Below are 14,279 nucleotides of genomic sequence, written 5' to 3' on the forward strand. Positions count from 1 at the left end.
TGTGTGTGTGTGTGTGTGTGTGTGTGTGTGTGTGTGTGTGCCGTCCACCGTAATCCCTCTCAGTGTTGCCACTTTAACCGCCTCCTCCAGTCTCCTTGGCGTCTCCCTGCCCTTTGACCCCCGGGATCTCTGCTCTGCGATGGGTGGGTGGGTGGGTGGGTGGGAGGGGGGGGGGGGGGACCAGGACCACGGAACTGAACAACTACCATGTGCAGCTGTCACTGGTGCTTGTATTGGTGCTGCTGTCAGTGGATTTGGTGTTAGTTTAGAGGAGCTGGTGTTATTGATGTTAGTGTTAGTGATGCTGATGTTAGTGATGTTAGTGGTGTTAGTGATGTTGGTGTTAGTGGTGTTAGTGATGTTAGTGATGTTAGTGGTGTTAGTGATGTTAGTGATGTTGGTGTTAGTGATGTTGGTGTAAGTGATGCTGGTGTTAGTGATGTTAGTGGTGTTAGTGATGTTGGTGTTAGTGATGTTGGTGTTAGTGATGTTAGTGATGCTGGTGTTAGTGATGTTGGTGTTAGTGATGTTAGTGTTAGTGATGTTAGTGATGCTGATGCTGGTGTTAGTGATGTTAGTGGTGTAAGTGGTGTTAGTGGTGTTAGTGATGTTAGTGTTAGTGATGTTGGTGTTAGTTATGTTAGTGATGTTAGTGATGCTGGTGTTAGTGATGTTGGTGTTAGTGATGTTAGTGATGTTGGTGTTAGTGATGTTAGTGATGTTGATGTTAGTGATGCTGGTGTTAGTGGTGTTAGTGATGTTAGTGATGTTGGTGTTAGTGATGTTGGTGTTAGTGGTGTTAGTTATGTTAGTGATGTTAGTGATGCTGGTGTTAGTGATGTTGGTGTTAGTGATGCTGGTGTTAGTGATGTTAGTGATGTTGGTGTTAGTGATGCTGGTGTTAGTGATGTTAGTGATGTTGGTGATGTTGGTGTTAGTAATGTTAGTGATGCTGGTGTTAGTGATGTTAGTGATGTTGGTGTTAGTGATGTTGGTGTTAGTGATGTTGGTGTTAGTGGTGTTAGTGATGTTGGTGTTAGTGATGTTAGTGATGCTGGTGTTAGTGGTGTTGGTGTTAGTGATGTTAGTGGTGTTAGTGATGTTAGTGATGTTAGTGGTGTTAGTGGTGTTAGTGATGTTAGTGGTGTTAGTGATGTTGGTGTTAGTGATGTTGGTGTTAGTGATGTTGGTGATGTTGGTGTTAGTGATGTTAGTGATGTTAGTGATGTTAGTGATGCTGGTGTTAGTGATGCTGGTGTTAGTGATGCTGGTGTTAGTGGTGTTAGTGATGTTAGTGATGTTGGTGTTAGTGATGTTGGTGTTAGTGATGTTGGTGTTGGTGATGTTGGTGTTAGTGATGTTAGTGATGCTGGTGTTAGTGATGTTGGTGTTAGTGATGTTGGTGTTAGTGATGTTGGTGTTGGTGATGTTGGTGTTAGTGATGTTAGTGATGCTGGTGTTAGTGGTGTTAGTGATGTTAGTGATGTTGGTGTTAGTGATGTTGGTGTTAGTGATGTTAGTGATGTTAGTGATGTTGGTGTTAGTGATGTTAGTGATGTTGGTGTTAGTGATGTTGGTGTTAGTGATGTTAGTGATGTTAGTGATGTTAGTGGTGTTGGTGTTAGTGATGTTGGTGTTAGTGATGTTAGTGATGCTGGTGTTAGTGATGCTGGTGTTAGTGATGTTGGTGATGTTAGTGATGTTAGTGGTGTTAGTGATGCTGGTGTTAGTGATGTTAGTGATGTTAGTGGTGTTGGTGTTAGTGATGCTGATGTAAGTAATGTTAGTGATGTTGGTGTTAGTGATGTTGGTGTTGGTGATGTTAGTGATGCTGATGTTAGTGATGCTGATGTAAGTAATGTTAGTGATGTTGGTGTTAGTGATGTTAGTGGTGTTGGTGTTAGTGATGTTGGTGTTAGTGATGTTAGTGATGTTAGTGGTGTTAGTGATGTTGGTGTTAGTGATGTTAGTGATGTTGGTGATGTTGGTGATGTTGGTGTTAGTGATGTTGGTGTTGATGTTAGTGATGTTAGTGATGTTAGTGATGCTGGTGTAAGTGATGTTAGTGGTGTTAGTGATGTTGGTGTTAGTGATGTTAGTGGTGTTGGTGATGTTGGTGTTAGTGATGTTGGTGTTAGTGATGTTGATGTTAGTGATGTTGATGTTAGTGATGTTAGTGATGCTGGTGTTAGTGATGTTAGTGATGTTGGTGTTAGTGATGTTAGTGATGTTGGTGTTAGTGATGTTAGTGATGTTGGTGTTAGTGGTGTTAGCGTTATTGGTGTTGATGATGCTGGTGTTAGTGATGTTACTGTTAGTGCCGTTGGTGTCAGTGTTGCTGGTATTGATTGTGCTGTTGTCAGTGTTGCTGATGTCAGTGTTGCTGGCCCTGTGAGGTTAGTGGGGCTCGTGCTGCTGTGCTCATGGTGCCCATGCCACCCCAGACCCTGGTGCCCGTGCCACCCCACACCCTTGGGCACGTGCCACCCCACACCCTGGGGCTGTGATATAAATATGCCCAGGGCCTCCTGCTGAGGAGCTGGGCCACAGAGGTGATAATGAAATGGCTTAGCCCTAACCCCTCTCTAATAATACAGCAGGAAATATACATTGAAGTCATGGCATTGGCATTGTGTGTGTGTGTGTGTGTGTGTGTGTGTGTGTGTGTGTGTGTGTGTGAGAGAGTTTGTGTGAGTGAGTGTGTGTCTGCACGTGGGTAGACATGTATGTGTGAGTGAGTGACTGCTGTAGTGATCCATGGGCCAGTGTGTCTATATACGTGTGTGTGCATGTATGTGTGAGTGGCTACAGTATTTGTGTGTGTGTGTATGTGTGAGTGGCTACAGTGTGTGTGTGTGTGTGAGTGGCTACAGTAATTGTGTGTATTTATGTGTGAGTGGCTACAGTGTGTGTGTGAGTGGCTACAATGTGTGTGTGTGTGTGTGTGTGTGTGTGTGTATGTATGTGTGAGTGGCTACAGTAATTGTGTGTATGTATGTGTGAGTGGCTACAGTGTGTGTGTGTGTGCATGTATGTGTGAGTGGCTAGAGTATTTGTGTATGTGTGCATGTATGTGTGAGTGGCTACAGTATTTGTGTGTGTGTGTGTGTGTGTGTGTGAGTGGCTACAGTATTTGTGTGTGTGTGTGTGTGTGTGTGTGTGTGTGCGTGTGTGTGTGAGTGGCTACAGTAATTGTGTGTATGTATGTGTGAGTGGCTACAGTGTGTGTGTGTGTGTGTGTGTGTGTGTGTATGTATGTGTGAGTGGCTACAGTATTTGTGTGGGTGTGTGTGTGTGTGCATCTATGTGTGAGTGGCTACAGTATTTGTGTGTGTGTGTATGGATCACCATTGGATTCATAAGAAGAAAATGGTAGTTCAATCACAGCAGCCAGATTCTTTGTAGGAAAGGCTCTCCCCCAAACCAAGTGTCCGAGGGAAGATATTGACTGGTGAGGGAGGCCACCGCAGTACAGCCATCACCCCCAAAAAGATGAGTGTTGGTTCAGGCCAGTACAGCCATCACCCCCAAAAAGATGAGTGTTGGTTCAGGCCAGAGTCCAAACTCTCACAGTAAGAGCGTTCCATAAAACTACAGCTTCCTGGCCAATCCTGAGAGGGCTACATGTGCCATTAAGCTAACATCACCAGTGCTCCAAGGAACACCATCCACGACGGGAACATCATGATGTGGGGATGTTTCTCGTCTGCAGGAATTGGGAAACTTTTTAGAACTGAAGGAAGGATGAATGGAAATAAATTCTACACAATATCGCAAAAAAACCTGTTGCTGTCTTTTGTAAAACTAAGAGGAGGAAGAAGGACACAACAGTGCTGCCCCATGAGAGCAGAAACATGACGTACATCCACGTCCTTCCTGCAGTAAAGTGCAGAAACAGGACTTACATCCACGTCCTTCCTGCAGTAAAGTGAATGTTCTAGAATGGTTCCGTTAAGGCCCTGATCAAAAGAGATTCTGTGTGCACTACAGTCCAGGACCACCATCCCATTAACAGAGATTTTTATAGGGTTGTATATCATAGGTGCTCACAATAAGAATGCTGATTGGAAAAATATGTGTTAGAATCTTTTGTAAACCAGAAAATGCAAGCCACTTTTTGTCTGCACTTTTCATCTTTGTGTATATGTAAGCAAGTAGCTATTGTGTGTGCGTGGGGGTGTGTGTGTGTGTATGGGAGCATGTGTATTTGTGTACATGTATGTGCGGGTGACTGTAATTGTAGGCCTATGTGAGTACATGTGATTGTGTGTGGCGTGTGTGTGTGTGTGTGTTTGAGTACATGTGTTTGTGTGTGATGTGTGTGTGTGTGTGTGTGAGTACATGTGTTTGTGTGTGATGTGTGCGTGTGTGTGAGTACATGTGTTTGTGTGTGTGTGTGTTTGTGTGTGAGTACATGTGTTTGTGTGTGATGTGTGTGTGTGTGATGTAGAGGTGGCTCTGTCTAGAACATGGTGAACCATTCCTTCTTCACGACCATGTGACCAGAGGGTGTGTGTGTGTGTTCTTCACGACCATGTGACCAGAGGGATTAACACATTTTCCACGCTCGGGCCACAGCAAGTGTGGCATTCTGTTGGGGAATTTTTAGAATTGCCATAATAGGTAGCAAACATGATCTTCTTGCTCTAGCCGATAGCATGAAAAAATACCCTGTTGTTTGATAAAAACTTGTGCAAAATTCATGTTGATGAGCATGAACAACACAATGTTTGTGCCTGAACTGTGAAGGTAAATTAAGCTGAATGTTTGTGCCTGAACTGGAAAGGTAAATTAAGCTGAATGTTTGTGACTGAGCTGTGAAGGCAGATGAAGCTAAATGTGTCCTTTGTACGTCGTTTTGGATAAATGCGTCTGCTAAATGACTAAATGTCTAAATGTAATGTGTCTGATCCCCTCTCAGGAGTCGATGAAGATCGCCCTTCAGCACGGGGATCGACCGCTGCAGGCTCTGTGTTTGCTGAACTTCGCTGATATCCACCGCTGCAGGAAGGACGTGGATGTAAGTCCTGTTTACGCTCTTGTGGGGCAGCACTGTTGTATCTCTCTGGGGTCTGTGACCTTTGGAAACTGAAGCAGTGGTATAATATTGTCTTACTTAAAACACCCCGCCTTGTGGAGCAATGTGTGTTAAAAGTGTGTGTCAAACTCTGTAAATGTCATGGAATCATCATTAATTCAGTAAAAGAATCACTACACTACTATGCAGCATTTTTCGCTCCCATTTCTTGACGTGGTTAAAATGCAGGATACTTTCTCCTGTTTAATGTGGATGATTTTATCCTCCAGAGGGCGTTGCCTAGATACGAGTCGTCCATGTGCATCATGATAGAGATAGGTAACCGACTGGGACAAGCCTCCATCTACCTCAACGTGGCCAAGTGCTGGGAGCTGCAGAAGGAGCTGGACAAGGTGGACACATCGTCTGTCTTTTTAATGCCAGTTCCTGGCTCATCACTTCAACACCAAAGTGCTGAGAAATGTTTTTTGTTCAGTATAAGGATCCATGTTGATGTTTCTGTATTCTTCCCTCAGGCTCTGGACTCTTTGCGGAGAGCAGAGGATCTGTCAGAATCAATGGGAAATAAGGTACTGTCAGACATCTTACTACACCTGTGAACCACTAAGTTGTCATACCTGAAGTTGCCATGGCAATAGTGTATGTTGATAGGTTATTGTCACCGTTCATCACACTAGGCGCCATGCTACTATACAGTGCCCAGTGTAGCCTAAACTGTTTAGGCGTGTTATATCTGAACTTTGACCTTCAACATAGTTCTAGCTTGAATCTAGGCATAGAAAATGCTACTTTTATGTAAGATTCCCATATGTACAAAATCTGTAGGAATATCTGTTTATTACGGAGAAAGTTGCTAGATTGCTATATTCTATATTAACATCTCACAAAACACTACAGGACTGTTCTGGTGCCCTGAATGGAATTAGGACTGATCTCCAGGCACCTCCTGTATGTCCTAGTGTATGAGTAAACTACCAAAGTGTAATTCAACAGCTGGTTACAAATTAGTAACTAGGGCTGTGATGTGGTTGATGTCAAATGACGCTCAGTAAGTCATGTGACCTCGTGAAGTCATGTGATCTGGGTTATTAGGCTCATATATATATTGTTTAATCCCTCCAGCTGATCGCGCTGAAGACGCATTCGGTGCGTGAGGGGATCTTTCGGAGCCGGGAGCAGCAGACCGAGCTGCGGGAGCAGGTGGTGAAGTTCCTGCAGTGCGTGGAAGAGCTGGAGCTCTACTGCGGGATGTGTGGAGAGTCCATCGGGGAGAAGAACCAACAGCTGCAGTCCCTGCCCTGCTCCCACATCTACCACCTCAGGTAGGAATCCATCTGCTCTGGGCTCAACTAGTCTGGTCTGGGCTGGACTGGTCTGGTCTGGACTGGTCTGGTCTGGGCTGGACTCGTCTGGACTAGTCTCGAGTTGTCTGGTCTGGTCTGGTCTGGTCTGGGATCACTGTCATGGGATTCAGGACAGATGGGAGGTTTCTTTGTTAAGGGTCTTATTGACATGTTTTTGAGAATTTATGTCTTACATTGCATGTTATACTTTTCATACGTGTAATTCTTTCGTGTAATGATTTTCTGTAATGCAGCTTTTACATGCTTGTAACACCCACGCCTATACATTCTACTTAATAATTCTTGACTCATTTACCCACATTTACGAGATTTTTTTAACATGTCTTCTTTTGTTTTACCAAGGTGCATAGAGTCAAACGGAACTAAAGGTTGCCCACGGTGTCGCAGTTCGTCCTTGAAGCCTGGCTTTGTCTGAGGACACGTAGGGAGTCCTGTCTTGGAGTGAGAGACATATGGGGACTTCCTCTCTCCAGAAATGACTCCAGATCAGCCTTCAGGAGAGACTTCACAGAGGGATGTTGTCATACTTTTCCTCCACGGACACCACAACAATCAGGAATTTCTGTGGATTCTGTGATTGAACTCCTTCAACTAACATTGTTTACTTGATGTTCAACCCACAAACACACACAACGCTCCATGTGGTCCCTCTGCTGAAAGCAATGTGAACTCCTCTACAGTACCAGCAGGAGCCCCCAGGGGTAGCGTGCACGCTGGGCCCCCAGAAAGAGTTGGGAGTTCTTGCTGTGGAGGATTGCTGAGCTTGGCTGCTGGAACAGATAGCAGTAAAGCCGCCTGTCAAGCCTTTCACTCTTACCTCAGTGGAACTTCAGTTCTCTTCTTTTCTGAGCCTCGACTGGTGAAAGAGTTTCACTGACTGTGACGCTCTCGACCGGCTAACGGCTGAAGCTCAACTGGTGAAAGAGTAGTTTCACTGACAGTGACACTCTCGACCGGCTAACAGCTAAAGCTCAAGAACTGTATATGATCATGGGACGCGAGGGACGAGGGAAAGTAAGCTATCAGCATCTCAAACTCGGCTGTGTTCAGTTCAAATTACCAGTGGCATTCTCTACGACGGGGTAGGCTGCAATCGGCCATATTTGGCCAAGAAAAACCCTCTATAACCGCATAGTGACCATTTTTTATGTTCTCTGTGCTGATCTCCCCGCTCATATTGTAATATTGGTATATGAGATGACCTCTGTTAGTCATGTTTAGTTCATTCATACTTCTCTTTGACCCAACTGTAATAATCCCTGAGCTGCACACTTAGAATTTGTGGTGCTGACATATACAGTATCGCTTGTATTAATATGCTCCTGTCTTGGTGATGAACAAGTTTAATGCAAGAATATTAATGTATTCCAATAAGACCCCATTTTGTTTGTTGGGTGCAGATACAGTGACTTTATTTACTAACGTATTCCAAACAGAGAGTTTTCAGTTGCCCTTTTTATCTTGCAGAATGACACTGCTATTTTAATTTTAGCCTATCGCAGAGCTGAATACCACAGAAAATGGACTTCGCACACGTTATTGAAATACATCCCCATAACTTTGATCTGTTTTCCCCTCTAACTCTCTGTCTGTAGTGCCTTTCCAATACATTGTCAACTGGCCAATCACAAGAAGCCTCTTGCCTACGTATATATATCCCATACAGTTAAACCACACATCCATTTAAGTTATACATCCCATACAGTTAAACCACACATCCATTTAAGTTCCCAGGGATCGATTCTTGGACCTCTGCAATGTTGAGTTCTGAACAGCTCTGTCTCCCGACTCTTAAGGCCATAGATGTGGGTAACAGAAGTCTCACTGTTACTCACCGTGTTCATTTCAATGAATGATCCTTACTGTTATGGAGTCATTACTTAGGTAACAGGTAGCGTGTCTCCCAATGAATGATCCTTACTGTTATGGAGTCATACTTAGCATGTCTCCCAATGGATCTTGGTCATGCATATAGAAAATTAAATTGGGGTAAGATATAGATTGCGTATTAAAGCCAATAAGTGCTTCATGTATTCACTAATCAATTATAGTGTTATATTGTAATATTCTAATGAATGTGTGACAGGTCTATTCTTAAATCTGACCAATTTGAATTGACAAGGTTGCCATTTTTCCTATCCACATATAAAGCTACTGTAATATATTCTGTGCTGATTGAGATGTTTGGGTGGCTGATTTGTTAAATATGGACACGAGATTTAGCATAAGTAGCATGTAGGGGACGTTGAGAAGAAAAAAACTACAAAATCTCAACTGAATTGACCATTACATGAAAAAGAACAAAGCTGCAGTCATATACCCAGAACCCTTTGTTTGGAATATTAGTTTAGGAATATATCAAAAACAATATTCAGTGTCAAGTATGTCGACAGTGTTATGTCAACAATGAACACAAGTTAATTGTGATATTAGTGGAACTAACAAATATCACCGAAAACACGACATGTTTTTGTACCAGATGTTACTTGAAAAAAAAGTTGAAGTAGACATTTTTTAAATGATAAAAAGGTTCAGTGTCAAATCATATAAAAGTTTATACATTTGTCATGCAAATCATTTTAAAGCGAGATTATGGATAAAAAGTTACTAATAATTTGCATTAATCCGCCATAGGGGCAATCCCAGACTAATAATTTACACTGTTAGGGAGTAACTAGTTACATGTAACGGAGTTATATCATTAAATTACAAAATAAATGTAATAGTAATCATCAGTTAGAAAAAACATTCTCAATTAGTTACTAATCCAAATGTTGGGGTTGCATCCGAATGTATTATTTTCGGTAAAAAGCTTCGTAGCTTATATATAGAATATCACATTCATTCTGTTGCTTTACACCTTTTCGCCGTGTAGACGGGTTCCATTCATTTGGCAGCATACGTTTTTTGAGCGTTGTTTTTGATTGGTTCTCTTGTTTGAATTTGCACCGCCTCTCTTCTGCCAATCAAAATGTAATTGCAAGTAATCAAATGTAATACGTTACATTACTTTGATGAATAAAAAAAATGAACAATAGGTACTTACTTACTTTTTTTTTTGAACAGGGTAGTTAGTAGTCTGTGACCTATTATATTTCTAAGGTAACCCTCCCAAATCTGCAAATGACATATAAATACATAATTACTCCTGTTGAATGGCTAATGTTTGTGAGTTATAACTAAGGATAAGTTTTGATGCAGCTCTCTCTTTCTTTCTCTCTCTGTCTCTCTGTCTTATTTTCATAGATTAAACACACGTATACCTTGTCTTGTAACTGCAAGTAAGCCCTGATCTTCCTACTGCAGAAAAAACTAAAATGTGACCTTTCCTTCCTGCGATGTAATTACATTGTTCCCTTTCTCCAGTGGTACCAACTATGATCATTAATCTGACATCACTTTGTAGTAAGATTTTCACTGTAATATGTGTAATATGTTGTACACTAGCTACTAACTGGTTAAACTACCTCTTAGTTATCTCCCCATCTCTCTCATTCTCAGTGCTGTTTGTGTCGTACGAAAACATAATAATCTGGATCTGTTTGTGTTTTATGATAACATAATAATCTGGATCTGTTTGTGTCGTATGGTAACAATAATCTTGATCTGTGAAGGGCAGTTGGATGGGGAGCACAAACCATCTTTGTACATAATCTTTTTTTTCTAGAATAAATAAAATATTCAAAGACATATATCATTTGTTATAGTCTCATTTTTTCTTTTTTTCATTGTGCCTTTTTTCATGACTGCCACTGCAAGCTTTCGGCCCAAAGCCAAGGTTGCCTAACTATGAGGAAGTAGTGATGTCACCGACTGTAAATCATGTTCAACCAGTTCTGCAAGTCCTTCACAAGAAATAGACAAGAAGAACACAGATACGGACACACACGCACACACAGACACACGCACACACACAGACACACGCACACACAGACACAGACACAGGAGCTAGTTTCACTAAAACTATCTTTTTAGATCAAGCCATGGAAGATCTGCCTCTCGGTAAGGAGGCCCTTATCTGTCCCCTGTGCTGTGAGGTCTTCAGATACCCGGTCACCCTTCAGTGTGGCCACAGCTCCTGTAAGGCCTGCCTGCAGAACCTCTGGGACAGGAAGGACTCGCGCGAGTGTCCAATATGTCATCGGCTGGAGACCAGTCAGAGGCCGCCCATCAACCTGACGCTGAAGATCGCCTCGGACAACTTCCAGCAGCAGCAGGCTGCCGCCACGGCTGGTAAACTAGAGGAGCAATGCGCAGCGCACAACGAGAAACTCAAAGCTTTTCTGCCAGAGAGATGAAGTGCCAATCTGTCTCATCTGTCAGCTGTCGAGGGAACACAAAAACCACGAATGCTGCTCCGTAGCAGATGCAGCTATGGATCGCAAGGTAGGAAACTTGAGTCTGATACAGATTCTACTGTGACTGAGCACAAGGTAGGATACTTGAGTCTGATACAGATTCTGCTGTGACTGAGCTACAAAAAACATTCTTCTTGAAACAAATATAGAAGAATAATAGAAATATAGAAGAATAATAGAAATCTTAATTCTAGACCTGTACTCATATTTCAGACATAAGGGTGCACCCTTGGCCTTATTTAGATGTTGATATATTTGATTGAATCCCTTTACTATTGATATTTAATACTATAGTTGATAGGATTCCTTCATTCATTATTCATTTTATACTTAAGAGAAATATAATGTTAATACTGCTCTTTACAGACTATTTTAACTACTGAGTAGGCGATTTGAATATGTATATTCACCAACTCTTTTAACTTTATAATCTTGTGTTGTCATTCCCTACCCCTCCATAGAACCTACTGGTCCAAAAGTAAATGTCTCTGTCTACCTCAGGACCGCTACGTCATTGACCTCCATTTTGACTCCAAAGTCTGCCATTTTGGCTCCAAAGCCAGCCATTTTGGCTCTAAAGTCTACCATTTTGGGTGTTCTCAGTCATGTCTGCCACTAATGAGTGTCTTTAAGTTGTAAATTAACAACCAAAATTCAGCAGAACTCACCTTCATAAAAGGTCTGTGAAGCAGACACAGAAAAGTTTGTTATGTCTCAAATCTTTATGTGTTTTCAAATGCCTGTTTCAAGTTTCTCTGTGTTCGTCAGGCTGCCATGTCTCCCAGATACACCTCACTGACTAATCATCTCAGCATGCTTGAGAGAGTGAGAGACAACTGGAGAGAGACCGAGACCTACATTAAGGTATATCATTATTAGAATTATTATTAATAATATATAAGTTACAAGTAGTACTTAAACAGCATCTCTGCACAACTATATTACCAAACCCCACATCTTCAAATGAAAATGATTAATCAGGGTCACGTTCCGTCTGTTTTGTTGCAGACACAGGCAGACGAGACAGAGAAGCTGATAAAAGAGGAGTTTGAGAAGCTGCACAGTTTCTTGAGGGAGGAAGAGGCCGGTAAACTGAAAACTCTGAGAAAGGAGGAGGAGACGAAGGCGGAGTGCATGAGGAAGAAGCTGGAGGACATCTCCGGGCAGGTGGAGGACCTGTCCGCCATCATTAGAGACGTGAACGAAACCATGAAAGGCAGCGACATCCAGTTTCTAAGAGTATGTCACTTTAAACAACTATAAAATTAAAACACTATATATATTGCAGTGATATGGACTTTCATGATTGGCTTTATCTGTTTTCTATATCCTGATGTGCCTCCATCATACATTGCACCAAAGGACTACACAAAAACCATATGCAGGTAAGAATCTCTACATGCATCACCATCTTGTCAAAAATAGGCCGATATCTAGAAGTAGTTTACATCTGATTCAGCTCATCCTGCTCCTCTGAAACGTTACTATACTATAATCATACTATACTATAATCATGTTAGATTAGTGTTGAAGATGCCTGTGTAGCTATTTCAATACATTAAACATTCAGTTTTAGTGGATCTCTGTGCATTTTATTGCACTGTACACCCTGCCTTAATTTTCTCTAATGTCTACAAATAAACTGAGTAGAAAACAGCTCCCACTAGTGGCTGAAATGAATGTGTTCATATCTCGTACCCCTCCGTGGTTTCCAGGCTGAAGTACACCATGCAGGAGCCTGAGGTCCTCACTGGAGCTCTGATAGACTCAGCACAGTACCTGGGCTCATTGAAGTACGACGTCTGGAGGAAGATGGCCGACATGGTTCATCACTGTGAGTGAAGGCCAACGCCCACTGGCGGTGACTGACGCACGTCGAGAGACGCCGTAGTTTGGAATTTAGTTCTTTGTAACGCCCACTGATGGCATCTGACACGCGCTGACGCCAAAGTTTTGAACACGGTTCTATTTCTTGAGTGTCAGGTCAATAGAAATGGCTTGGTTTTCAATTCAATCCACGTATTTTTAACTTCTATGGGTCACAAGCCTGACTTTTCTTTCCTTAGCAACTGTTGCCACCAGTAAACAAAACGAACTAACCTTACCTTGCTCATAGCAACTAGTTCACTTTGGGGATCTGACATTTAAGACTTTGCCCCGAGATGATTGGAAGGGCAGAGGGAACACAGAAGCAGGACTGGAAATCCAAAGCCGAGAAGAGATATAGAGTTCAAAGAGACATGGTATTAGGTGCTGAGTGAGTTTTATCTTGGCAACAAAAGGGTCATTGCATTACATTGACTCTGAGCAAAAGGTGTCACACTGAGATTAGAAATATCATCAAAGATTAGAAAGCGATAAGAATTTAGAGATTAAAAAAGAAATGTTTTGAGATTAGAAAGATCATCAAAGATCAAGATTCTTGATAGTAGATGCTGGATGATTTCACAAGTGACATGATAATAGGCTCCACTGATCTCTCCCTTCCAGGTCCTTTGTATCTGGATCCCAACACAGCACAGGCCAACCTCACCCTCTCTGACGAGCTCACCAGCGTGCATTATGGGAAAAAGTGTCCAGTACCTAGCAACCATGAGCGCTGCAGCAGCCGCATGGCGGTGCTCGCTGTAGCTGGCTTCACGTCGGGGAAACACTCCTGGGAGGTGGACGTGGGAGATGGCACCAGCTGGTACATCGGAGTGGCCCGGGAGTCTATCGACAGGAAGGACACAGTGTTTCTGAACCCCGCTGAGGGATTCTGGGTCATCGGCTTGTGCAACAGTAACACCTACTGGGCACAGACGTCCCCCCGCACTCGTCTGAACGTGCGGACGAAGCCTCAGAGGATCACCGTGGAGCTGGACTGCGACAAGGGCAAAGTGACGTTCCTGAACACCGCAGACGGTTCTGTTATGCACACGTTCAAAGAAAAGTTCACGGAAATGATTTTTCCATTCTTTTCACCGGGGATGAATGAGGGCAATAGCGGTCCGATACCCCTTAAAATCTCCCCCCTCAAGACTTCAGTCCTGCTCTACTGATGGTCATAGCCCCACCCCCCTTAAAACCTGCCCCATGAAACACTTCAGTTCTGATTGACTGACAGTCTTATATCCAAGCTCCCTTAAAACCTTCCCCGTGAAGACTTCACACTGCTCTAACTGAATCTTAACTTCGACGTCATTCAGCACACCTGGAGGCACACCTGGCATTGGTCCTGCACAGGAGAGGGTCCATCTTGAGCGTGGGCTTGGTCCGGCACAGGAGAGGGTCCATCTTGAGCGTGGGCTCGGTCCTGCACAGGAGAGGGTCCATCTTGAGCGTGGGCTTGGTCCGGCACAGGAGAGGGTCCATCTTGAGCGTGGGCTCGGTCCTGCACAGGAGAGGGTCCATCTTGAGCGTGGGCTCGGTCCTGCACAGGAGAGGGTCCATCTTGAGCGTGGGCTTGGTCCGGCACAGGAGAGGGTCCATCTTGAGCGTGGGCTCGGTCCTGCACAGGAGAGGGTCCATCTTGAGCGT

The 14,279-nt window shown here is 43.2% G+C and overlaps 2 protein-coding genes across 2 annotated transcripts in view; both read left to right on the forward strand.

Annotated features, from left to right (window-relative positions):
- The window catches only part of rapsn (receptor-associated protein of the synapse, 43kD), a 15,019-nt gene extending 5,668 nt beyond the window's left edge, over positions 1 to 9,351 (forward strand). The window contains exons 4-8 of the mRNA XM_012818770.3: positions 4,922 to 5,020; positions 5,308 to 5,430; positions 5,554 to 5,607; positions 6,161 to 6,360; positions 6,745 to 9,351. Coding sequence (XP_012674224.1) covers positions 4,922 to 5,020; positions 5,308 to 5,430; positions 5,554 to 5,607; positions 6,161 to 6,360; positions 6,745 to 6,817 — 549 coding nt within the window. The 3' untranslated portion in view covers positions 6,818 to 9,351. The remainder of the gene's footprint in view (positions 1 to 4,921; positions 5,021 to 5,307; positions 5,431 to 5,553; positions 5,608 to 6,160; positions 6,361 to 6,744) is intronic.
- A 2,886-nt stretch (positions 9,352 to 12,237) lies between these two features.
- On the forward strand, positions 12,238 to 13,801 carry LOC105892378 (zinc-binding protein A33-like). Its single transcript, XM_031564787.2, has 2 exons — positions 12,238 to 12,594; positions 13,251 to 13,801. Exons 1-2 carry the CDS (start codon positions 12,489 to 12,491, stop codon positions 13,799 to 13,801), a joined length of 657 nt encoding a protein of 218 aa, XP_031420647.1. The 5' UTR covers positions 12,238 to 12,488.
- The last annotated feature ends 478 nt before the right edge of the window (positions 13,802 to 14,279 follow it).

The sequence above is a fragment of the Clupea harengus genome, chromosome 3 (genome assembly GCF_900700415.2).
Source record: "Clupea harengus chromosome 3, Ch_v2.0.2, whole genome shotgun sequence".
Lineage (NCBI taxonomy): Eukaryota > Metazoa > Chordata > Actinopteri > Clupeiformes > Clupeidae > Clupea > Clupea harengus.